The sequence below is a fragment of the Apiospora aurea genome (genome assembly GCF_038362705.1).
Source record: "Apiospora aurea strain CBS 24483 chromosome Unknown utg000007l_segment0_segment0, whole genome shotgun sequence".
NCBI classification, from domain to species: domain Eukaryota; kingdom Fungi; phylum Ascomycota; class Sordariomycetes; order Amphisphaeriales; family Apiosporaceae; genus Apiospora; species Apiospora aurea.
Genome location: NW_027117394.1, coordinates 681,464 through 706,192, shown reverse-complemented (window position 1 = coordinate 706,192; position 24,729 = coordinate 681,464). Strand labels below are relative to the sequence as shown.

At 43.2% G+C, this 24,729-nt stretch overlaps 7 protein-coding genes across 7 annotated transcripts; 4 read left to right on the top strand and 3 right to left on the bottom strand.

Annotated features, from left to right (window-relative positions):
• Positions 1-937: 937 nt before the first annotated feature.
• On the top strand, positions 938-1,633 carry PG986_010500 (uncharacterized protein; the record flags this gene model as incomplete). The annotated part of the gene is made up of 1 exon (XM_066846722.1): positions 938-1,633. One exon carries the CDS (start codon positions 938-940, stop codon positions 1,631-1,633), a length of 696 nt encoding a protein of 231 aa, XP_066696213.1.
• A 12,492-nt stretch (positions 1,634-14,125) lies between these two features.
• PG986_010499 (uncharacterized protein) lies at positions 14,126-15,583 on the top strand (the record flags this gene model as incomplete). The annotated part of the gene is made up of 2 exons (XM_066846721.1): positions 14,126-14,909; positions 14,982-15,583. The coding sequence occupies 2 exons, from the start codon at positions 14,126-14,128 to the stop codon at positions 15,581-15,583; spliced, it is 1,386 nt and encodes a 461-aa protein (XP_066696212.1).
• A 750-nt stretch (positions 15,584-16,333) lies between these two features.
• Positions 16,334-16,962, top strand: PG986_010498 (uncharacterized protein; the record flags this gene model as incomplete). Its single annotated transcript, XM_066846720.1, has 2 exons — positions 16,334-16,432; positions 16,567-16,962. 2 exons carry the CDS (start codon positions 16,334-16,336, stop codon positions 16,960-16,962), a joined length of 495 nt encoding a protein of 164 aa, XP_066696211.1.
• Positions 16,963-18,419: 1,457 nt separating this feature from the next.
• PG986_010497 (uncharacterized protein) lies at positions 18,420-18,985 on the top strand (the record flags this gene model as incomplete). The annotated part of the gene is made up of 2 exons (XM_066846719.1): positions 18,420-18,582; positions 18,648-18,985. 2 exons carry the CDS (start codon positions 18,420-18,422, stop codon positions 18,983-18,985), a joined length of 501 nt encoding a protein of 166 aa, XP_066696210.1.
• Positions 18,986-19,695: 710 nt separating this feature from the next.
• On the bottom strand, positions 19,696-20,618 carry PG986_010496 (uncharacterized protein; the record flags this gene model as incomplete). Its single annotated transcript, XM_066846718.1, has 2 exons — positions 19,696-20,538; positions 20,568-20,618. 2 exons carry the CDS (start codon positions 20,616-20,618, stop codon positions 19,696-19,698), a joined length of 894 nt encoding a protein of 297 aa, XP_066696209.1.
• Positions 20,619-22,009: 1,391 nt separating this feature from the next.
• Positions 22,010-22,420, bottom strand: PG986_010495 (RmlC-like cupin domain-containing protein; the record flags this gene model as incomplete). Its single annotated transcript, XM_066846717.1, has 1 exon — positions 22,010-22,420. The coding sequence occupies one exon, from the start codon at positions 22,418-22,420 to the stop codon at positions 22,010-22,012; it is 411 nt and encodes a 136-aa protein (XP_066696208.1).
• Positions 22,421-22,828: 408 nt separating this feature from the next.
• PG986_010494 (uncharacterized protein) lies at positions 22,829-23,817 on the bottom strand (the record flags this gene model as incomplete). Its single annotated transcript, XM_066846716.1, has 3 exons — positions 22,829-23,097; positions 23,212-23,583; positions 23,655-23,817. The coding sequence occupies 3 exons, from the start codon at positions 23,815-23,817 to the stop codon at positions 22,829-22,831; spliced, it is 804 nt and encodes a 267-aa protein (XP_066696207.1).
• Between the last annotated feature and the right edge of the window lie 912 nt (positions 23,818-24,729).

The window sequence follows — 24,729 nt, the reverse complement described above, 5'->3', positions numbered from 1 at the left end:
TACAGGCCATCGCGACCCCTCGTCGGCGTTGTATCAACCTAAGACTTCTAGGGAACCGACGATTGACCTAGCCCGAGTGAGTTTTGATTTCGGTTTGCTCATTTCTGACTCTTACTTGTCTACTTGCTTATCATCTACTGGGACGACGACATATGTAGGTGCAACATGGTTGTTTGGTGATGTCGAAGTTCTTCGGATCTTGATTGGATGGAGAAATAGACCTGGTCTTCTATCGGTGGTGTACTAACCGAAGCTCCAAGTACAGCAACTGCTTCGTCGCAAATATGTTGAGCCAGAGACAGTTGGAGAGGTAGTATTGTTCCAGTTGGGATGTTGCTGTTTGCTGGCACTTGCTGAACCGAGATGGCAGTCTTTCAAGAGACGAGGACTATTCTTCATTGGCCTGAAGCAAGGTCGAATCTCCAGGTAACCGACATTCCACAAGAGAACACAACTCATCAGGAGGCAACGCCGAACTTCTTATTGCGACGAGGATGAAGGCCGAAGATATGGACATCAGCAAATGACTACTTAATAACTAACAAGCCCAGTTTAAGAGGGGGTTGGGTTGATCGACTGCGCCGCCCGCTAGTGCGGGGAGTCTGGACCGGTCCGTTGCTACAATAGATAAGCGGCACGACAGGAAGGGCACCAAGGCGGGACCGGAAGTGACCGCGTGTATCTACATCGCGGCTTGTCAATTGAAGGGCGTGCAAGCCATCAATGCTGTTCCTCCAATTCATGATGCGGAAGAACATTGGTCAGAGATAAAAGCCACTGAAGTCGACATGAAGTCTTCTGGCGATGTGCATCACCCAAGAACATACTTACCATACTGATAACGCATAATAAGGACATTGCTCAACCTGACGATCAGTCGTAATTGTCATACTTGAAATCACTCAAAACTACCTCCCTATCAGAGAAACTTGTCAAGATGCGTACCCTCGGGCTGCTGGGCGGGATGACCTACCACGCGACCGCGACGTACTACATGACGATCAACCAGCACGTGCAGCAGCAGCTGGGCGGCAAGAACTCAGCCAAGATCCTGCTGCACTCGTTCAACTACAACGACATCATGACGCCCTGGCACGCGGGCGACCGGGGCGCGGTGCGGCAGCAGCTCTGCGACGCGGCCGCGGGCCTCAAGATGGCCGGCGCCGACGCCATCGTGCTCTGCGTCAACACGAACCACATGTGGGCCGAGGACATCGAGCGGGCCGCGGGCCTGCCGCTGCTGCACATCATCGACTTCTCGGCCGCGGCGATACGGGAGGCGGGCCTGTCCAAGATCGCGCTGCTGGGCACCAGGGCCACGATGGAGGGCGACTTCATCCGCGGGCGGCTCGAGAAGAAGTTTGGGCTCGAGGTCTTGGTGCCGGACGAGGAGGTGCGCGCCAAGATGGACGACTTCATCTTCCAGGAGCTGCCGTACAACATCGTCTCGGACGCGTGCAAGAAGCTCTACCTCGAGACCGTCGCGGACCTCGTGAGCCGGGGCGCGCAGGGCGTCATCTTGGGCTGCACGGAGCTGCAGTTCGTGCTCAAGCCTGAGGATGTCGAGGTTCCCCTGTTCGATACCGTAGCGCTGCATGCTCGCGGCGCGGCGCAATGGGCGATTGATAACTAGCAGGATGGTGAAACCGGGGAGAATACCAGGACTCACAACTTATATTCTATTCAGGCAGCGTGGGTTCATCGCAATTCGCGCGCATCGCTGAGCATGTCTTCTCTACGTAGTATTCAATCAACTGAGAAACTTGCTTCGCATCGAAACTCAGTGGCGCTTGAAAACTAGGCGCCTGACCATCTACAGGGTGGCTGGGTCTTGTGGCATGCAGGTGTCACAGTTTTTACTTTGACTTTCAATTCGGGACAGCGGGTGCACGTGGTGACGTGCGACACAGGCACAAATATAATGCCTTGTTTTGCGGCAGCGGCACATTGCATCGTCTGCTGAGTTACCAAGTTACCAGATACAGATCGCGTGGTACTGGGGCATATGGGAATTGATGTTCCATGAAATCTCAGCTTGTCTACAGACTGCTCAAGCATCAAATTCCACGTCGCAAAGATATTTGTCCGATTGACAAAAGGAGCCACTACTTGCCCCTCCACTGAAGTCCAGCTTATGCAGGTACACCGCGTTTAGGTACCCTCGGACTTACCTGACACGCCGCTTTCTCGGTCTGAACAAAGTTTGGGTTCGACACAGGACGGCAACGCTTGCCCATGTTTGACAGTTGGACCAGACGGAACTTTGCATCGGGGACAACCTTGAATGTTAGTGGTGGAAGGAAAAGATAAGATAGTGTCTGATTGCCGTCGAATGTCTTCCAATCCCTTCATCGGTCGGTCGGCTATCGTCCCGAGTGGGATCGATAGTGTCCATCTTGTGCAAGCCAGCCCACATACATAAGTAGGGGCTGTTCCATTAAGTAGTTTGATCTCCATAGCATCTACTCCTGAAGAAATCCGATGCGAGTGCATCAATCCCTCATCGAAGTTTCATTTACCCAAGATGACCTCGCCTCTTTTGGGGGAAAAGGTTATCAGCGAAGAGGCGAACGGAGGAGAAGAAGCAGAAGACGTGCTCGATGTCAAGCTGGCCAGTGCCAGTGAGTTTGAGCCTGTTTAATGAGGCCTCGGGGCCAAGGGCATGCACCGCGGCTTCCCGGCACGCTGGGAGGCCCGTCGTTGGCGGCGCAGTGCTTTAGGCCCCTCCTCTGCTTCTAGGCATTGCTGCAGTGGGGCCACTCTGGTCCGTCCTGGAAATTCTCCCTCGTAAAGAGGATTCTGCTTCCTAGGGTTGTTATTCCACTTTTTAGTTTTTTTAGTTTATTGAATCTTTTAAAAGTTTTTCCTAGCTTTTTAATAAAAAACTCGGGTATAAATTAAACCTAGAAAAACTTATTTTCCGGTTTATTTATAATTTAAATAACGTAGTTTATTATTAAATAAGTTATATTATTAAATAAGCTACTTTTTAGTTTTTTATATATTTAAAGTTTAATACGTAATATTTTTATAATTATAATACTTATTTAATTTAAAAAAAATCGTTTTAATAATTTAAGCGACGCGAAATTCGATAAGACCTTTAAGCGAATAAGTTATTATAAAAGTGTATAATATTCTTTAAATTATTTTAAATTATTAAATTAATAGCTTAACTTTACGATAGTTACGTAATTAGGTCTTTATAAGGCGGGGCTGTAAATAGGTCTTAAAATAAATGGAATTTGCGACGAAGAGGAAAGAAAAGAGAAAATCGAGCTAGGGCCGATGCGGCAGATCGGTTTTAATAACAAGGTAATAGGGCTAGTATAGGGTCTCCACACTAACTAGCGCACAGGCTAACGCACTATATTACTACCCCCCTTCGTAAAAGGCGGCGCCTTAACGGCTTTAAAAGGGATTTAAACGAAGGTGCTTTTTAATTAAAGCAGGGATTTTCTATTATAATTTATTTAGCTCTTCGCCTCGCTAATCGGCGGATTTTTTCGATATTAATAACTCGTTATTTAAATAATTTTTATCGAAGCGGTCTTTTTCGGCCGCGAGTTTTTATTACGTTAATCGTATCGAGGGGCCGGCTTTATTAAGGTTTTAACGATAGAAATCCTTTAATTTATCCGGAGTATTTTTAAAATTAAAAGCCGGGTACTAAGTATCGTTATTTTTTTAATTAACTTAATTCGCTTTATATTATAATTTACGGTAATAGGTTCGAAATAGCTTAATTTTAAGTATTTTATATTCCGAGCTTTTAAGTTTATTAAGGTTCACGATTTTACTAACCGGGCGCCCCGAAGCTTATTTAGGCAACGAGTTATCGAGGTTTTTAAAGAGTCGATTAATATAATAAATCTTATTTCTCTATAAATTAAAAACATTTAGTTCGTAAATATAGTTATCGCGGGATAGGATACGAAAGGATTATCGAGTGTAAAAAAAAGCTAACTTATCGCTAAGTTAGTTCGTTCTTAAGCCGGCGATCCTTTTAATATAAACTCGGTCGCCCACGTCGAAGTCCGGTTTTTTTCGGTATTTATTTACTTACTCCTTTATCTTTTTTAAGAGGTTAATATCGCTCGCCGCGCGGTTTTAACGTACTTTTTAATAGTTTATACGTTTTATTAAGCTTAGGTTCGACTTAATTTTTCGTTAAGAGGAAATCTTTTTAAGTCTTAAGTTTTTTCTCTTAATCGAAATAGCTCTAAGGTTTAAAACCCCGTTTTACTTCGAAAGGAGATATTCTTTTAAGGGAGTTATACGGGATCGTGGCTTAAACGTAATTTAAAGCGGGTAACGTATTAACTTAATTATTTTAATAATAGGTTAAGAATAGTCGTAACCGTTAATTTATATATTTATTTATAGTTTTTATTTAGCCGATTATATTATAATATACCGTAAAAGCGAACGTTTATTTAATGCTTAATATTTAATAGATCTTTTTATAAAAAAAGCCGTGAACTAAATACCTTTATCGTTAACTACGGTTCGTGGTAGTTCGAATACTCGGAACGGCCCTTAATAATAAAGCTAAGCGGCCTTTTTCGCGTTTACGTTTTTATTATAAGGGGAGGTTTAATTACGTTTCGTTAATCGGTCGACGACCGTTATTACTATATCGTAGCCCGTTTTTTTATTCGGGGGTTTATAATTTTAAAGTTTATTATTACGTTCTATTACGATTAATTAAACACTAAGAGTAGTTAAAGCTTTTCTAGTATTTTTATACGTAGAATTTTAACTGCCTTATATATATAATTAATAACGAACACGTCGTAATCGTTTATTAGTTTTAGCTATTAATAGCCTTAAAAAACTAGTTTCTTAGTTTTAATTATTCTTAAATAGGCAGTCGTTATTTAATAATAAATATCCTCGATAATCCTCGTTTAAAAGTTATTTTTTAATAAAACCGCTAACGTGGTTTACTACTACGCGACGTATATTACTTAGCGACGCACCTTAATTTAATTCTAATATAATTAAACTTTAACGCGTAATATTTTTATAATTATAATGCTTAATTAATCCTAAAAAATCGGATAGTTTTAATAATTTAAGCGATACGAAACGGACCGAATTAAATAAGCTAAAAAGTAGTAATAAAAGCTTATAATATATCCGAATTAATTTTACGTTATTGAATTTATAACCGAACTTTAAAACGTGAAATCCGACTAAAACGACGTAAAATAAATTTAATTAAAAAAGAGGTATTTCGTAAATATATAATTAATTTAGATATTTAAGGAATGCCTCCCGATTTCGTTAATATAAAAAATATAGCTAATTTCTTTATCGCGTTGCGCGGCGGCGACCGCGTTAATAAATATTAGGTTAAGCGTTTTATTAATTGTAACCCGAACTTAAAGATTAAAATAAATCGTCGGTATGATTATTAAAGGGCTTTTTACGAAGATTTTAAAATTATTTTTACTTGGTTTATATTAGTCGCGAATATAAAGGCGAAATACGAGATTATTAACGAAGATATTTAGAATTTCGACGAAACCGGCTTTATAATAAATATAATCGGGTTAATACTCGTTATAATACGCGCTGAGCGGCGTAAAAAAGCGAAATCGGTTTAGTTTAATAATCGGGAATAGGTAATAGCGATTAAATATATTAATTTGTAAGGTTAATATATTTCGCCGTTTTTAATCGTTTAAGGTTAATATTACCTCGTGAATTAGTCCTGTGAAACCGATTTACTGGGCGACTAAGTAATTAAGCCGACTTTTAATAGTTAAATTAATAACGAGATAGGTTTAAATTAGATTAAGTATTTCGATAAATATATTAAATTGTAAACGAAAAGTCGTTACCGCCTTTTAATTTTCGACGGTTACGAGAGTTATATTTCGGCCGAATTTAAGGTATATTATTAAGATAACGATATTATTATTATTAATATACCTCTTTATTTATTGCACTTATTTTAATTTTTCGATATAGTATTTTATTTATTTTTAAAGTGTATTTATTCGAAAGAAATCGAGCTATTTATTAAAGCTTTTATAAACTATATTATTAAGCTCGAGTTTTTTATCGCTTTTAAAGCCGCGTATTTTATTGTTTTTACGGAAGTTAATATTAAATTTAAATTTAGTGTATCTAGTTTAATACCTTATAATTTTAACGAGGTAATTAATAAGTTAGATATGCGTATCCGGACGCTTATATTTAACCTATTCCGTTTAGGGACGGCTAATATTTACGACCTTTAAACGCTGTTTAACTTTTTAATAAATAACTAAGTATTTTATTTATATTAAAAAAAGGGTGTTTATTTATTAAAAAAGCTTTCCGACGTCGATTTTAAATACGGTAGATTAAATAGCGAAGGGTATAATTAAAATAGCTTATAAAATAACTTTTATACGCGATAAAATATATATTAAAGGAGGTTAATTTAGCATTTTTTAAGCGCCGAAGAGTTAAAAAGTTGCGAGTTTAGTTTAAAAAAGCTTTTATTATTAAAAAATTTTAATAATTATAAAACGAAAAGGTAAAAAAAAAGCGTTTAACGCCTGATAAAAATAAAAATAAGGGTTCGTTAAAACGAAAAGCGATTAGTAAAAAGCGTTATAGTATTTACGGCGAGATAGGTTATAATGCGCGAATATATAAAAAGGATATAAAATTAAGCGAAAAATCGGATAGCGAGTAGTTTTAATTAATTTTAAGCGTTATGATTAAATTAATTTATATAAAAAGGTCGAGAAGTAAAAAAGGTGCGTCGCCAAGTGATATGCGTCGCGTAGTGGTGAACCACGTTAGTTTTTTTTATAAAATAATAATTTATTAATTAATATAAAATCTTCGTAACTTATACACGCTTTTTTACGTAAAACTTCGAAGTTTTTCGATTATCGATTAGCGTCGAGTAGGGTATTTAAAAAGGATATTCTTAATAAGTTAAGGGGCAGGATATTATCCCTTAATAATATAATTTTCATATCGGCGGCCTTAAAACTAAATCTTAATAGCGAGCTTAAACGCTTAAAAATAGCCTAGTATTTTTCGCTCTCCTTTTTAGTTTTAAAAGTTTTTAGTTCCTCCGTTTTTTAAAACAACGCGTCCGCGACGATATTGTTTTTTCCGGGCCGGTAAATAATAATAAAGTTATACTAGGCTAAAATCTCGGTTTAATAGATTTATTAAGAATTAAAATATTATTTAATACCGAAATATTCGAGCGCGTAATAGTCGGTAATAATAATAAACAGTTTAAAGCGTTAAAGCTTAATTAACTCCGCGTATTAATAATATCAACCTCGAATTATAATAAATAACTTTTTATTATAAATAAAGTAATTAAACTCTAGCCTTTAAAAGGATTCCGAGAAATACCCGACTAAATATTATTCCCTATCGTTCTACTTTTAAAAAAAACGCTAATAATAATATAATCGAACGAGTCGGTCTCGAGCTTCGTCTTTTTCTCGTAATCGAAATACGAAAAAATTAATGCCTATAGCAAAACGTTTTTTAATTCGTTAAAAATAGTTTACTGCTTAGTTCCCTAAACTTATAGCTGGTTTAATTTCGTTAACGTCGTTAACGGTTTAATAATCCCACTATAGTTTTTAATAAACTTATGATAAAAATTATAAAATCCGAGGAACGATTACACCGCTTTTACGTTTATCGGTAAAAATTAATCTTTTATCGCGAAAATCTTATTAAGGTTTACGGCGACGCTATTAATTTTAATAATAAAGCCGAGGTACTTAATTTTTATTACGTTAAATTCGCACTTTTTAAAGTCGGCCTAAAGGCCGGCTTTTAATAGTTTTTAAAAAAACCTTTTTTACGTGTTTCTCGTATTAAAGAAAATCTTTAAAATAAACAAGGATATCGTTAATATAAATATAATAGAAATTATCGAGATATTCCCGTAATAGATCGTTAATAAACCTTTAAAAGGTGGATAGTTCGTTAATTAACCCGAATAAGAGGACTTTATATTTATACGTTTCGTATTAGGTTTAAAAACTCGTTAAGTCTTCGTCTTTCTCTTTTAAATAAATTTTATAAAAGGCCTGCCGGATATTAATTTTAGTATAAATTTTTACCTTAATTATTTTATCGAGGGTCTTTTCGATTAATAATAGCGGATATCGGTCTTTTTATATAATAACGTTTAGTTTCCGGAAATCTACGTAAAAACGAAGTCCGCCGTCGCCTTTAAAGGCTATAAATACCGGAGCCGCCTAGGGGGCGTCGCTCGATATAATAAAGCCTTTTTAAAGGTTTTCGAGATATATTTTCGGGCTGCGATAAACTTTTCTAGGGATATCTTATAGAGTAGGCTATAGCCTAAGTCGTTTAGTTTTATATTATCCGTTAGTTTAATTTTATAATTTATTAATCCGCGGTGTTTAACTAATTTAGCGAACTATACTTTATTAAATATATAATAAAATTCTTTATATATTTTAAGTACTGTTTTTTTTACTTTTCGGCGCAGCTTATTTTCGTTCTCGGGTAAAGAGTTATTTCGGAAGGTCTCTTTTTTTAAATAAACTTATCGATTTAGTAAAGGGTAACTTTATAAATTTAGTACGAGTCGTCCTTTTTTATATTTTAATAAAAGCTTAGGGCGTTTAAAATTACTATATCGGGCGCTCGTTAACGGTATTAATTTATAGCGTCGCGGGCGAAGCGATAAAGTCCGCGCTTATTCTTTTAATCGTAATAAGGCGCACGTTTTAACGTTTATTCGCGATTATTACCGAGTTGCTCTAATTCCCGTAATTTATTATTAAGATTACGCTGTATTTTAACTACTCTTTTATTTAACCGGTAAATAGTACGCGGACGGATTTTCGGGATTTAGATTTCTTCTTTTATAGCGGGGGGACTAAGAGTACTAGGTGACCGCGTACTTTCCTTTTGCGTAAAGCGGGCTTTTAATTAAAAGAGTCGGCCGTTTCGTTTCCGTTTATTTTTTTTAATTTAGGCTTTTAAAGCTTTATTCTTAATATCCGTATTTTTTAGTAATTTAAATATCGTAATAATATACTTGCCTCGTTTATTAATATATCCGTGTTTTTAATAAAGTTTTAATTATTAAAGTAGTTTAAGTAGTAAGTTTTCGGGCGAATAACGACGTCGTATTCTTCGAACTATTTTCGTTCGATAATAAGGTTATATCCTATATTAATTACTACGAAAAGAACTAGCCCGGTGTTTCGATAATAAATTCGTAGGTTAGCGAACACTACTACGTTAAAAAGCTAAAAAGGTTTACCGTTAAAACCCTTAATTTCGTAAGGTTAAAAAGCGGTTATTCGCTTCGTACCTAATTATTTAATTACTTTACCCGCAAAGTTTACGCTTATAAATAAATAACCGGATATTCCCGTATTAATAAACGTTACGGTAATAAATAATAATAATTTATTACTATTTATAATATATTTAAAATTTAAAGAAAGTCTTTTAATTAGTTTTTATAAAAAATCGAATAGTATCGTTATTAAATTATTTTTAACAGTAATTAATACTTGTTTTAAAAGGGAGTTTTTATTCCTTAGGATTAATTTTTTAATTTTTTCGGCTCGGCGAGGGCCTAATTAAGTTTACGGTTATTAAAGGGGAGGTTAAACGACGCTTCTCCGTATTTCTAATAAATTTCGTTAATATCGGTAGGTTTACGTCCTCCGATATTATATTACTTTAAAGGGTAATTAATCTTCTAATAACTAATCTAGTGATAATTAAAGTATCGTTTTTCCTTTACTAGTTTTTAAATCTCCTTAACGGTAATAAGAGAAGGGTAGGTTTTAATTAAAAAAGATACCTGCTTACGGGGTAGGCTTAGTAAAAGCAGAGGTTTTAAAGGTACCAGCTTTATCGTTCCTACTACGGGAATTATTCTTGCCCGTTTACGAAAAGGAGGGCTTGTCGAATCGCTTCTTTTTTTCGTTCGCGTTTATAAAGCTTTAAATTATTTATTTATAATATTTAACGTAAACGTTAAAGTCGATAGTTTCGTCGAAATATATCGTAACGGTAATAATTATAACGCGGAGTATAAGTTTATCGTAAAAGCTCTCTTTTTAAAAAGCACGGGGGAGTTCCTTTTTTCTAGCTAATTTAATAAAATCGGAAAAAAACTTTTAATAGCCGGCTAAGAAAATTATCTCTAATTAATCGTACTCTTTTTTTACCTTTTCGCGAGAGGTGTAGTCGAAATATCGCTTTTAAAAATAGTCGAGGAGCTTATCGGTAATAATAACACGATTAAAATAATAATCCCGAAGGAAAAATAAAAGCTTATAAATAACATCGTTTTTTATATAATTATAAATAACGCTAAACATTTAATTATCGAAAAAAATGGTCGGTATTCTTAGTTCGTATATCCTTAATTTAATAAAACTAAACCTTGAAAAAACTTTATTCTTATCCTTATTACTATAAAAGTCGTCGACCTTAACCTTACGACTTTTTTTATAACGAGTACCTCTATTATTAATAATTATAAAAGGAATACTATTACGTTTATTTATAATTAATCGGGTAACGGCGGTTTAAACGTTATATAGTTATTTTAATCGGTTCGCCGACTCGATATTAATCTCTATAAAATCGGTAATTAGGTCGTTTATAATTACCTCTACTTATTCCCGGGTAATAACGGCCTCGTTATAAGCCTTAATTAACTTTTTAAAGTAATCTTTAACGAGTCGAGTTTATCGTTTAATCCGTTAATTTTAAGCTACTTTTTTATTAAGTTCTCGCCTTTATAAATATCGTAATAATCGAAAAAAGGGAGCGAAATTAAATATTTAGCTTAAATAGCGGTTAACTTTAATTAAAAGTTTACCCGGCGGGCCTTAATATAAAAATCGGAGAATTATACCGTACGGGCATAACTTAATAAAAATATAAAGCGTACTTTTTAAAATAGCTCGTTCGGATTATTACACATTTTTTTAAATTCGTTAAGGGTAATAAATCCGCTTTTAAAGGGCTACTTAACTTTTCCGATCTTAATTTACAGGGCGAAAAGAAAGGCAGCTTTATTACCGTCGGGAGTATATCGATTAAATAAAACGTTTAACTAAGCTTAAAAATCGTCGCCGTTTAAATTATCGATTATAGTATTATATTATAAAGATTAAGCCTCTTTTTATAGTCGTTCGAAATCGGCGAAGGTATAAAAACCCTGTTCGTTTTTTACATTATCGGGGTTATTTTAAACAGTTTATATTTATTCGACCTTTAAATTAATTAATAAACTATATTAGTTTAAACATCGGCGAGAAAAGCGAGTTAATTTCTTATCGAATTCCTTAGGTTCATTAATAGGCTTTACGAAAACGCCTTAGTTAAAACGTATATATCGCTTAGCTTTCGTTTAAAAAGCGCGGTTATTTTCGTTACGCGTTATAACGCGTTTATATTAAGGTAGATTATTAGGTGTTAAAAAGTTTAACGTTAATTAATTAGTGCTTACTTTTTTATCGCACGGCGGCGAAAGTAATATTAATTAATTCGGATAATTAAATAAAATATCGTATTACTAAATAATAAAAGGGGCGGTCGTAAATAGTCACGTAATTAGGTCTTTATAAGGCGGGGCTGTAAATAAATCCTAAAATAAATAAAATTTGCGACAAAGAGGAAAAAAAGAGAAAATCGAGCTAGGGCCGATGCGGCAGATCGGTTTTAATAATAAAGTGGTGGGGCTAATGTAAGGTCTCCACACTAACCAGCGTATAAGCTAACGCACTATATTACTACGACGCGAAATTTAATACTTACAATATAAATTAAATATAATAGAAAAGTGCTTCGTAATTATATAATTAATTTAAATATTTAAAGAATACCTCTTAATTTTAATATTATAAGAAATATAGCTAATCTTTTTACCGCGTTACGCGGCGATAACCGCGTTAATAAGCATTAAATTAAACGCTTTATTAATCGAAACCTAAACTTTAAAACTCGAGTAAACCGTTAATATAATTATTAAAAAACTTTTTATAAAAATTTAAATATTACTGCCGATTAATTTAAATTAATCGCGAATATTAAGGCGAAATACTATGTTTTTAACGAAAATATTTTTAATTTTAACGAAACCGGCTTTATAATAAATATAATCGGGTTAACACTCGTCGTAACACGCGTTAATAAGCGTAAAAAAACGAAATCGGTTTAGCTTAATAATTAAAAATAATTAACGGTTATTAAATATATTAATTCGTAAAACTAATATATTTTATCGTTCTTAATCGTTTAAAGCTAGTATTACTTTATAAATTAATCTTACGAAACCGATTTACCGGGCGATTAAATAATTAAACCGGCTTTTAATAATTAAGCTAATAACGAAATAAACCTAAACTAAATTAAACACTTCGATAAATATACTAAATTATAAATAAAGGGTCGTTACCGCCTCTTAATTCTTAACGGCTACGAGAGCTACATTTTAATTAAATTCGAAATATATTACTAAGATAATAATATTATTACTATTAATATACCTCCCTATTTATCGCACCTACTTTAACCTCTCGATATAACACTTTATTCGCCTTTAAAGTATACTTATTCGAAAAAAATCGAGTTATTTATTAAAGCTTTTATAAATTATATTACTATACTTAAGTTTTTTATCGCCTTTAAAACCGCGTATTCTATTGTTTTTATAAAAGTTAACATTAAATTTAAATCTAATATATTTAATTTAATACCTTATAGCTTTAATAAGGTAATTAATAAGTTAAATATATATCTTTAAACGCCTACACTTAACCTATCCCGTTTAAGAACGGTTAATACTTATAATTTTTAAACGCCGTTTAACCCTTAATAAATAATTAAGCACTTTACTTATATTAAAAAAGGGTATTTACCTATTAAAAAAGCTCTCCGACATCGATTTTAAATACGGTAAATTAAATAACGAAAGGTATAACTAAAATAGCCTATAAAATAACCTTTATACGCGATGAAATATATATATTAAAGGAGGCTAATTTAGCACTTTTTAAACGCCGAAAAACTAAATAGTCACGAGTTTAACTTAAAGAAACTTTTACTATTAAAGAATTTTAATAACTATAAAACGAGAAGGTTAAAAAAAATGTTTAACGCCCGATAAAAGTAAAAATAAGTGTTCGTTAAAACGGAGGGCGACTAATAAAAAACGCTATAATATTTACAGCGAAACAGGTTATAATACGCGAATATATAAAAAAATATAAAATTAAGCAAGGAATCGAATAACGAGTAATTTTAATTAATTTTAAACGTTATAGTTAAATTAATTTATATAAAAAGGTCGAAAAGTAAAAAAAAATACGTCGTTAAATAATATACGTCGCGTAATAATAAACCACGTTAATTATATAATAATATTTTAAGCTTAGTAAAAATTAATTATTATAAAGTAATAAAATTCGAATTCTAATTTTTTTAAAGAAATTAAGTCACGTATTTTTAAAAAAAACTAACGCAATAAGATAAACTGGTTTTTTCGATACTAGAGTAGTTTAATAGATTAGCAAAAACCCGGTTTTTTAATAACCCTACTGCTTCCCCTTAGTTTACCCTTGGCATCGCCCTTGGCAGGCAGCAGGCCACAGAAGCGGGCACGCGAGCTCGAGCTGAGTCCATACCGGTCCATGGCATTTCTCTGCTGTATCCGCTTGGCCATGGGCCTTTATCGGATTTACCTACCTGAATCACACCTCGCGATTCGATAGTATGATTTCTTAGACCTTCGCCTGCTACGGACCGGAATCCTCGCGTTTTTGTTTCCTCCTCCCTTCTCTTGAGCATGCTTCACCATCGAAAGAAAGTTACGAGATGAGCTTCTAGACTTAATACCGATTATTACAGCTGATCATTTATATTTTTCCCGCCTAATACCCGACCGACCCCACTGAATCGAACCGACGAAAAGACACGACACAAACGACCCAACTTTTTCCTTCCAGGGATTCTCGCTGCTGTTAGAAGGGATCGGCTCGTCTGGCGGCGCTGCCAGCTCCCGCCGACTTGGATTCGACTCGACTCGGGAAAAAAAAGAGGGCAAGCAAGCAAGCAAGCAAGCAAGCAAAGCACAGCAGAGATGCTGCTTTCGCGGCTTCAATTGCTGTCCAAGAACCCCGTTCAGAACCGCGGCATCCTCTCGTTCTTCCTGGGCTTCCTGCTCCTCTACGTCCTGCTTCTCGTCTACCTGCGCGAGCAGTGTTTCCGCGACCCCTCGTCCGCCTTTTTCCGACCAGAGCGCGCCCGTGTGCTGTCGTATTCAGCTTTTCGCAAAACGCAAGCTCGCAAGTTTGCCGAGCAGGCCGCCGTGCACGCGCCGTTAAAGTGGTCATCCGACCCGACCAATAGCAACAATGATAATGTTAATGGCAGAAACGGTGACGATGGAGGAATAGGGCAGCAGGAGCCGGTGCAGCCCGACGTCTGCATCGGCATCGGGTCCGTAGACCGCCACGGCTTCTCGTACCTGAAGGAGACGCTGGGCTCGGTGCTCGAGGGCCTGGACGAGGCCGAGCGGCGGCGCGTCTACGTCGTCGTCTTCCTGGCGCACAGCAACCAGTCGGTGCACGAGGACTACAACAAGCCCTGGCTGCGCAACATGGCCGACGCGCTGCCGACATATGCCCAGGACAACGCGACGCTGACGCTGATCCGCCAGCTCGAGGTGGCCAACGACTACCCCGCCCATGCCCGCAAGCAGAAGATTGACTTCTCCGTCCTCCTCGCCGAGTGTGCCAAGGTCAACCCGCGCTACACCATGACGCTGGAAGACGACGTCATTGCCGTGGACGGGTGGTACCACCGCACCTTGACCGCCGTGAAGAATGCGGCGCAGAGGACGGAGGAGTTGGGACGAGATGGCTGTGAGTAACCTACCCACTGGGTGCAGTCGGATCAAAAGAGGTACAATTGCTGACCTTAAATTGCCATAACAGTTTTATATCTTCGTATTTTCTACGACGGTAGACTCCTCGGATGGAATAGCGAGGAGTGGCTCTCTTACTTTGGAGGCAGCATATTATTCGTCGTGGCCGAACTCGCCGTCCTCTCCTTTATCCGCTGGCGCTTCCAGGCCGTGCGCAGGGCGGTGCCCGTCTTGTTCATCCTGCTCATCGCAGGCGTGTGCACGCCTATGCTGATCGGGCTCTTCTTCGCGTCGGGGCGCTCGTGCATGCTGCCCAAGCGGCCCGGCGTGAGCCTGATGCAGAAGTACGGCTGCTGCGGGCAAGGGCTCGTGTTCCCGCAGCAGCAGGTGGTGGACCACCTGCTGCCAATGTATTCGAACACCACCGACGACCACGCCGCCGTCGACACCTTCCTCGAGGACTGGGCCAATGCCCGCGACTCCCTCCGCTTCGCCGTCACCCCGGTCCTCATCCAGCACGTGGGTGGTAAGAGCTCCCACGGCGTTGGGGACCAGTTGTCGGGACGGCTGACGGACGATATGCCTTTTGATTACATGTTTGAGACCAACGAGCCTGTCAAGTTAGCCATGGAGCACCAGGCGTATGTGGAGGGCTTGCATACGACGAATTGAATTCCCGTGCCTGTCTGGTTAGTGTGACTTGCTCCATCTTATATATAGATTCTGGATTTTTTGAATACCCATGATGAGAGAAGAGATACGAAAGAAGCCCTCAGAAATTGTTTATCTATAGAAACTATATATGAACAGGATGAGACGATATGTCATTGGCTGACGGGGAGAGAGCTGTTTAATGTATGCATAGCATGGCGAATAATGGGGGAATATACGCATAATGATACCCAATGTACAAGAAATATAAAACAAATTCAGTCATACGCATTCCAGCTGAGGCCGTGAGAGCGGGAGAGATGCCCCACGCCGGCGACCAAGCCGAGAAACGCGGAATCCCTTCCCCAGTTAAAATAAGGAGTTGGCCGGCCTGCCTGCCATCCTTCCCCGTTAAACCTTCCGCTTCTTACTTCTGTGTTTCCTACCCACGCCGGCAACAAAACCGAAAGAGCGGAGTACCTTCGCCGATTCAGATACGAAACCGGTTGGCCTACCTACCTTCCTTCCCCATCAAACCTTTCACTTCTCACCTTCGTGTTTCCTACCCACCTCCATATTTTCTACCCACCTTTATCTTTCCTACCCAACCGGACCACTCCAACATCTACGACAGGAGCATCGCCTCTACATTTACCAACGCGACAAACCGATTACTCAAGACCGCGCAATACGAGTTCTTGATCATTCATCACCATCGCCCGGAAACCATTCATCAACCTCCACCCAACTCCATCCATCCACCCCGTCACCATGGCTGGACAGAGCAAGATGACCGGCACCGGCGAGTTCACTCCACGCGAAACCCAGCTCGCCATCCTCGCCTGGGGATACATGGAGACCGATCCCAAGGTAAGTTAGCCATTCATTTATTCCTGTTTCATCCATCCACTGGCAATTTCCGCGTGACGCACTCAAACGTGCTGCCAATGAGTATTCTTCGAACACACAACTAACATACGATGTCTCTTTCCCCCTCGAACCAGATCGACTTTGAGAAGTTTTACAAGGCTGCCGGATTCGCCAATGTCAGATCTTGCCGCGTCAACTGGGGCGTGGTGAAGAAGAAGCTCATGGCTCAGGCCGCTGGCAACGGCGACGCTGGCCCTGACGACGCCGACCCGGCCACGCCGACCGCCCCCAATTCCAAGGGCAAGCGCGCTGCCGCCAACAAGGCCACTGCCAGAACCGGAAGTAAGCGCAAGGCCCCAGCCATAAAGGCCCCCGCCCCCGCTCATGACGACGACAGCGACGGCGATGACCTCGACATCATCGAGACGCCTTCGAAGAAGGCCAAGACGAGCGGCGTCAAGAAAGATGATGACGCTGTCAAGAAGGAGGATCAGGTCAAGGATGAGGAGGAGTTCCTGGATGAGATCTAGTTGCACCAGCCCCTTTGGGAAAGGAGTGCATGCAAACTTCATCTCATAGTTGCGTACGGACCATATGGCAATCCCCTATTTCCCCTGGAGACACAGAATAGCTTTGGATTCGTATTTGATGTTCTCATATTCATGAGAACGTTGGGATTGTCATAATCATCAGACAGTCTGGAATTGAGATGCCAATACATTATCATAAAACCCCCAAGGTGCTTTCTATCCACACACCATTAAGTGAGCCCCGCGTGAACCATCACTGTAGACATGGCACAGGATAAACAGTACTCGAAGTTTCTTTCAGCTCATTTTGACTTGAGATATGACTACTCGCTTTGCATGTTGGAAATTTCATGTTGGGTTGGCGGTGCCTCAGTCCACGTCAAGAATGAAGAGGTACGTGTCGCGGTGCTGTCTTTGTGAGGATACAAATCCGAGGTAAATGGGTCATTGTCAGCTCATCTGCTAGCGGATGTTCAACCCTCGGCAACGCGAGCCATGAACCAGGATAATTCGAGTCTTTGTTTTGGTAACTGTATGCATCAAAAGCTCCGTTTCTGCGTCAGTTCGAATTGGAGGAATCAGATGCTCCGATTTTGGGAGGGCGACTGTGGACCGATTGTACGAGCCACACATTTTGTTTACAGTATCTGTTTTGGTAGTGTTCATTATTTGATGTTTGCCATTCGTGCCTCCCACATTGAGGATCGTTGTTGGGTGTCGAATAGAGGCAGCATGGATACAGGACAGGTGAGATGGCGACCTGATTTTGTCATTCCCTCCAGGCCAGTCAATGATCCTAGAGGATGAATTTGTTGGCCTTGTCGAAGGCCGAATCCTTTATACACTACGGTTGATTGTTATTCTGTTACTGCGTTAATGCTTTGTCTCAAACCAACAAAGCCTTCTTGTATTGCACCCTTCCCCCTCTTTCTTGTGTTCTCTTTTACTTTTGCTTTTGGTACTTCTCGACGTTATCACCAGGCGCCCAAGGCATTGAAGTGAAAACTTTTGGTATGGCCAATGACCAAAACTGTGCTGATACCTTGTGCTCCTTTGCGTGTGCGAGTTTCGTCTGCACCAGGCCCCTTCAACTAGAACCACATTGGATCCCTTTTCCAAACCTGAGATTCGTGATCATTATGACTGAGGAATAAGAGATATTACTATAGCTAAAGCAATTGAAAAGTCTTATAGATCTCATGGATATCAACCCTCTGTAAGTCAACGTTGGTTCCTACTATCTCACCTCCTGGCTGACCTAGTCCTGCTCGACCCTACAGTGAATATCGCTCTATCTATGCCTATCCTTACACTACAAACGCATGCCAGATCACCCCTCCAGTCGACAGTTCTAAGAGATAAGACGCAACCAAGGGCCGCAGTACGTTCGTGTCATTGCCGATCACATTTTGCCTAGATGGCAAGCATTGCGACACAAGCCACATAACAACCCAGACATGGAAGGACAGCTCAGCTCCCCGTACGACTCTGAAGGATCCCAGGAGCGTATGGATGAGAGTAACGAGGACAACACACTCCGAGTCGACGATACCGCCGAGGACGCGACTACAGATTCCAGTCGTTCAGAATTGTCGTCACTCGACTCCGACCTTTACAACAGTCTGGCATTCAACGTTTACACGAGCCCCGAAACGCCTCCCCCGAAACGCTCGACAGCGACTTAGAGTACTTCAACACCATCCTGCGGCCCACCGAGGCAATCGAACGCTCCGGACACGCCCTTCCGATGCCAATGACCGCAGCCATACAGCACGTTCCATATCCCGACGCATTGCAGCCTGTCTTGAGTCTCGAATCGCCTTCTCTGGGCCACGTCGACATCAACATGGGCTGCTTCGAGCTTATCCAGCTCCATGTCGAGAGAAGCCAGCAGCTAGAGCGCGAGCTGGAGGAACTCCGAAAAGAGCGTAAGGACCTAGACACGGAGCTCCTTTGTCGGGGCGAAGACATCGCCCACTACAAGAAGGAGATCGAAAGGCTGAAAGAGAACCAGCAACACTGAGGTTAGCAGCTTGCGACCTATTGCCAAACTATTGTTGCTACATCTTCCGCCAGTCTCGCTCTTGTCCACGCATTTGCTGCTCTCGGAATCACTACTTTGAAAAAAAAGAAATAAAAAAATAGAAAAAAAAAACTGTGCCCAATCGGATTGCGGGGAGCGTCACCAAGAATGCGGCGGCCAAAGACGACATCAACATCCCGAGAAGGCACGGGCAGTTCCCCGGCTACAGTGGGATCGCCTTGTCGCGTCTTGTCGCTGGGCCAGGGTTTGGGGCCTGAAGGACGCGCCCCGGCAATGTCTGCGGCGAGCTGCCGGGCTGCTTCGGATGGTGGACCGACGAAGCCGACGATGGCGAGTCTAACATGACCCAACTCATAGCCACGAGCTGTTAGGAGGATGCATGGATCTTATCCCTCATCCCCGGGCTGGACAGGCGCGGCCTAATGTGGACAGACTACATGATTGGAGGCGGCACACGCTGGGACAACAACCTCTACCGAGGTCCTGGGCAGAAGGAACCGGCTGTCGGCTGACTACTACGACCGCGAGCAGAAGTAGGAAGTTGGGGATAAAGGAGGTTTGGCTAAGGACTTGAGGGCGCCCGGCAGAAGATGTTCCATCAGCTCAGTCTCGGGGTGCTTTCCGATGAGAGACGAAGAAATTACCATTAACGTGGCTAGCGACCGCCACCACCTATACATAACCAACGCTTACAAAGTATCCAAAATGAACGTGGACCAATCCCGAACGATGCCCTCCACATCCCTGTCCAACGTGAAATTGGCCCCCTTGACCTCGACTATCGATACATCTTCCCGTACTTTCTGCACATTCTCGAAATACGGCCAGAGCGTATCGTCCCGCGCGCACATGGCCATGACGGGGCACTGGATCAAGCGCAGATACCTCTCCCCGTCCTGTTGCCAGATCGCGCCGTAGATCTGGTTCCGGCCCTTCCACGCCCGGATGTGGTCGAGGGCCTCGCGCTGGTGCAGGCCTAGGTAAAGATCGTCTTCGTCTCCGCCGTCATCGCCAGATCCGGATCCGGGTCCGCCACCTCCTCCGACTCCCATGGCGCGCAGGTAGTTCCACGTCTTCGGCAGATGGGAGCCATCTGCGACCGGCCGGTTGAAGGGCGCGGCGTACCTATCTCGCATCCGGGCGCGATCACCAGCACTCATGATGCTCGGCCCCACCAAGCACACCGACTTGACGAGCGACGGGTATACCGCCGCCATCTCGGTGGCGAGCGCGGCTCCGGCGTGGTGGCCGATGAGGTGGGCTGACGACGTGCCGCCGCTGCCGTTCGTGCACGAGGCCAGAAACTGTTTCAGAACCTCGACGAGTATGGCGACGTACCACCGCATGCCCTGGTTCTCGATCTCCTCAACGGCCCCGGGACTGGGATCGAAGGAGCCGCCGAAGCCAGGCATGTCGGGCGCGAAGCATGGGTGGCCCCGGGTCGCATAGTGAGTCATCAGCTTCTCGTACGAGGCGGACGACGAGGCGGACTTGTGCAGGAAGACTAAGACTTCCCGGGGGGTGCTACCGGGCTACTTGGTAAAGTGTAGCGGTAGTGCACCTGGCCGTGCCGGGTGTCGGCGTACGCCTTCTTGATAGGAAGAACTGTCATTTTGTCTTACTTCGGGTGCCAGTCTGATTGGTGACGAGACGTATCGCAATGCTCCATTTTATTATCCATACAATAGAGCGGGAGCCTTCGGTGGTAGTGTCAGGATACCATGGGGTTGGGCCGCGATGGCGAATGTTGGGAACTGTCAATGGAGGCTTCGGCAAATGCTGCGTCTCGATCTGCATCGTGAGATGCCCCTTTTGGCTGACTGCACCATCCCGACAGCTACATTCATTACTACATCGCAAATTAGACGGCTGGCTCTAATAGGCTACACGGGCGCATTGTCTATTGAGCAGGGCTACTACATGAGTTTTCCCAGCCCAGAGTATTGCAGCATACACACATGCACCGCTGATCATGGTGCCGCAAGACGCAGGCTTCCACATGCGTGTTGGCATTTACAGCTGGTATCAAGGTCTACCCATGTTCTCTTCCAACTGCACCCGGTCGTTCATCTCCGGAGAAGTATGATTGTAGAGAGTATAGAATGATTCTTCTTCTTCCGGCTGGTCTTCAGTTTGCCACTATCCTTCCTACCGAGGTGCACTCTGCATATACGTGCATGAGGAGGCCCTTGGAGTACACAAGCATGAATTGATGTCCAATTACCCCCACCATGCTCACCAGTTGTACTTTGCCATCCTGTTATCTTGTTGGGTCCGGAACTACAATCGATTTCAAAAGCTCTCGAAAGGTCCTATGGCGACTCTAATAGCCGAGTCAAGCGATTGGCCAAGAATACGTCTGAAGTCAATCCTTTGCGGCAAAGGGCTACGATGAAGTAAGGGCCTGGTTGGGCTGCTCGGCGCCCTATGCATGGGGTTGTGTTCGGCATACCGAACATTTCGGGGTAAAGTGACCGTGGGGGGGGGGTGATGGGATATCAGAGCGTTCTATTACAGCCGCCATAAGGGGTTCTGATTGGCCGTCCTAGCTTTGCCACAAACATGCACACGCCATTCCGGAGAAGAAGCACCTGAATCACTGTTCTCCACACAGACTTCAGAAGTTACAGAAGTAGTATGCCGCGCAATGTGTCGCCCAGATAAGGGAGGCGCTGGTTGATTGAAACCCACACAAGGATTTCGCTGCGATCGACTCTTCGCGGCTAGAATTTGATCGCGAGAAAGAATGGAGGTTCCCCAAGACGCCGGCCTCGAAGTGGCGGGTTAAGGATGGTGCCTCCAGCGATGCCTGGAAAGGCCAATCGCTCACTTAACTTTCCAATGAAGCCAGTTGACGAATCAATTTACGCCCAAGGTATTTGGAGTCTGTAGGCCATGTTATTCGGGCCGTTTCAAAAAGCCGATAGCAATCCTCAATCTTCTGTATTCGTATATCCATCCGTCTGTCTTTTTCCCTTACTACCGCTCCAAGTCCCAGTAACATCACGCCCTCACATCCGTCGGCGTCCGCGTCCGATCCGACTCCCCCGCCATATCCCCCGTATTCACCGTCCCTTGCTTCTCCACCATCATGATATGCGCCTGCCTCGCGACGGGCCGGTGCCTCACCCCCTTGGGCACCACGAACATGTCGCCGACCTGCATCACCACTTCTTCCACTTTCACCACCTTTCCCCCATCATCGTCGTTCTTGGGGGGAAGATCGAGCTCGAGGGTGAGCTCGCCCGCGAGCAGGTAGAACAGCTCGTCCGAGTCCGGGTGCGCGTGCCAGACGAAGGCGCCGTCGATCTTGGCGATCTTGACGTGCTGGTCGTTGACGGCGGCGACGAGGCGCGGGGACCAGTGGTCGGTGAAGGAAGAAAAGGTACCGGGGATGGAGGTCGGAGAGGCCATGGCGGCGCTGACTGCTGACTCTGATGGTTTTTGAGAATAAGCGGGTGGCGGTTTGGTTAACAGTCGTTCAAGTAGTGGAATGGAAAGCTTGTATGATGAAGTTGGTAGAGAGTCTCGGTCCAGTTCTCAACCCCGAGAAATGGTGCTGGCTGTATAATGTACCTTCATGCAGGCATCGCGCTACGTGGAATGTGTCACCGGAAGGGCGCGCCTACAAGCGCAGTTGGGTATACACGTAAGTGGAGTGATATTGCCAACCAATCATATGGTGCACAAACTAAAATAATACGCCTTTTAAGACCCCCTAAGCTATCAACGAATCTCAACCATGTTGCGTGAGATATCATACCAAGAAAGTGGCAAATTTGGTATCTATATATTTCGGATCAATATAAACCGCTCCTTCCCTCACATTCTCTTCCAGAGCCGGAGAGCCGTGTACACACCCACGCCGGCGCCCGAGAAGATGGTGAGCCAAGCCAACATGCATTTCACAAACACATCCTTCGCGACCTTTTCCACCGCCTCGGCGTCGTTGGCGCGAGGGAATGGCACGTCCGGCACGGGCCTGCCCAGGAACTTGCTCAGGGGCTCCCACCCTTCCTTCAGATCCATCTCGAGGAGCTGGTCGTGGGGGACCTGGTCGCGGACGGACTGGTTATGGATGATAATCATGCCTATGCATTACAAGTCAGAAGTCGCCGTACGCCAGTCTATACAACATGCTTGTCTATCCCATACACATGTTTGGGTTCGACGTCGGCAAGAAGGAAACTTGGGGGATCACTTACGCGGCCCTCCCCGATGCGGATCCTCCTCGTCCGGCTTGAGCCCCAACGTCTCCTTGGTCGCGATGCTAAACTGCCGGATCATGGCCGGGATCCAGCGCCACCCGGGCACGGGCGCGGTCAGGTACGGCAGGTACCAGAGCGTCGTGTTCTTGTTGAGGACCCCCAGGCTGCGCCACCAGCGCTCCGGGTCGCGCGTGACGAGGACGACCTTGGCGTTCGGGTACAGTTCCCGCAGCTCCGCGATGAAGTTGATGCCCGGAAGGTCCGTGATGCCGACGTAGCCGCGCGTGATCTCGCGCAGCAGTTTCAGGCAGAGTTCCCGGTCGCCCCGGCGCCGGGACTCGTAGGCGGCGACCCATTTCTTGTTGTAGTCTATGTCGCTTCTATTAAATTTGGGCCCGGCGGCGAAGGGAGGAAAAGAGAAGAGAAAAGGGAGAGCATACCGTCTTCCCGGGATACCATGTGGGTTCCACCGTGGAGGACGGGCCCGTCGAGGATCTCCTCGAGCGCGAGCTGCGTCGAGACGGTGCCGGTCCGCGAGAACCCCGCGCCGATGACCTCGAGCCCGCGGGACGGATCGCCGGGCTTCGAAGGCGCCCCACCCATGCTGTGCTGCTGTTTTGGCAAGCGAGCCGCGTTGCTGTGAATCTCGCGTCGTCCAGGGAGCTTTGGGTTAAGAGAGGTCTGAAACGTAGGACGACGGGCCGGGGCGGGACGGGACGAAGGGCAGCCAAATTCTGCGGATGGGGTCTCTCTGTGGCACTGGAGGAAGGCCGAAATAGTGGCTGGCACGCAAAGCAAAGAAAAGTTTCAAGTAAACACTTTGGCTGACCGCCGAACCGGTTGGCCACATCCCAACCATCGTTGCTTATATATGTACCATCCATTGCCTAGATTGAAGGCAATAGTCGGGTCCGCCGCCCGTCATGGGCCTAGCCCTTTGCGGGCTGTGATAGAAAAACGACGTGGAGAAATAACCAACGACACAAGGGGACCCCCATCGCGTGTCCTCTTTGTGTGGGCCACCACCACCTCCCTCGCCTGGGGTTGGTGGGTGCATTAGGTGAGCGCTAGGATGCCCCCTTTCTCGCAAGATACAACCGACTCCCCGATCGACAGGGCGCGAGGGTGTGCAGAGGTACTGTAAGTGCTGGAACCTTTACCCCATTTAGACATGGTTTATGGGGCAGGACGGAATAGCCCTGTTCCGAAGAGGCCAAGCCCCAAGGACACCGATATCCGTTGCCCTGGCGCTGGGCCGGCTGGACGCTAGCAACCCCCAGGGACACCGATAGCCGGCGCTAAGCCTGGGCATGGTGGCTGCAACTGATGTTGCAATCGTATACAATCTTGGTAATAGAGTCTGCCAAGGCCGTTTATCGATCCTTCGAATGGGTAGTGTTACCTCTTGACAATAGATGGCCATGACTTGATTTGAAAACATCCTTTTCTTTTGGGCGTACAAGTCAACAAATTAGACGTATCGGTACCCAAACGGTCGTTTTCTTTCGGGGACCT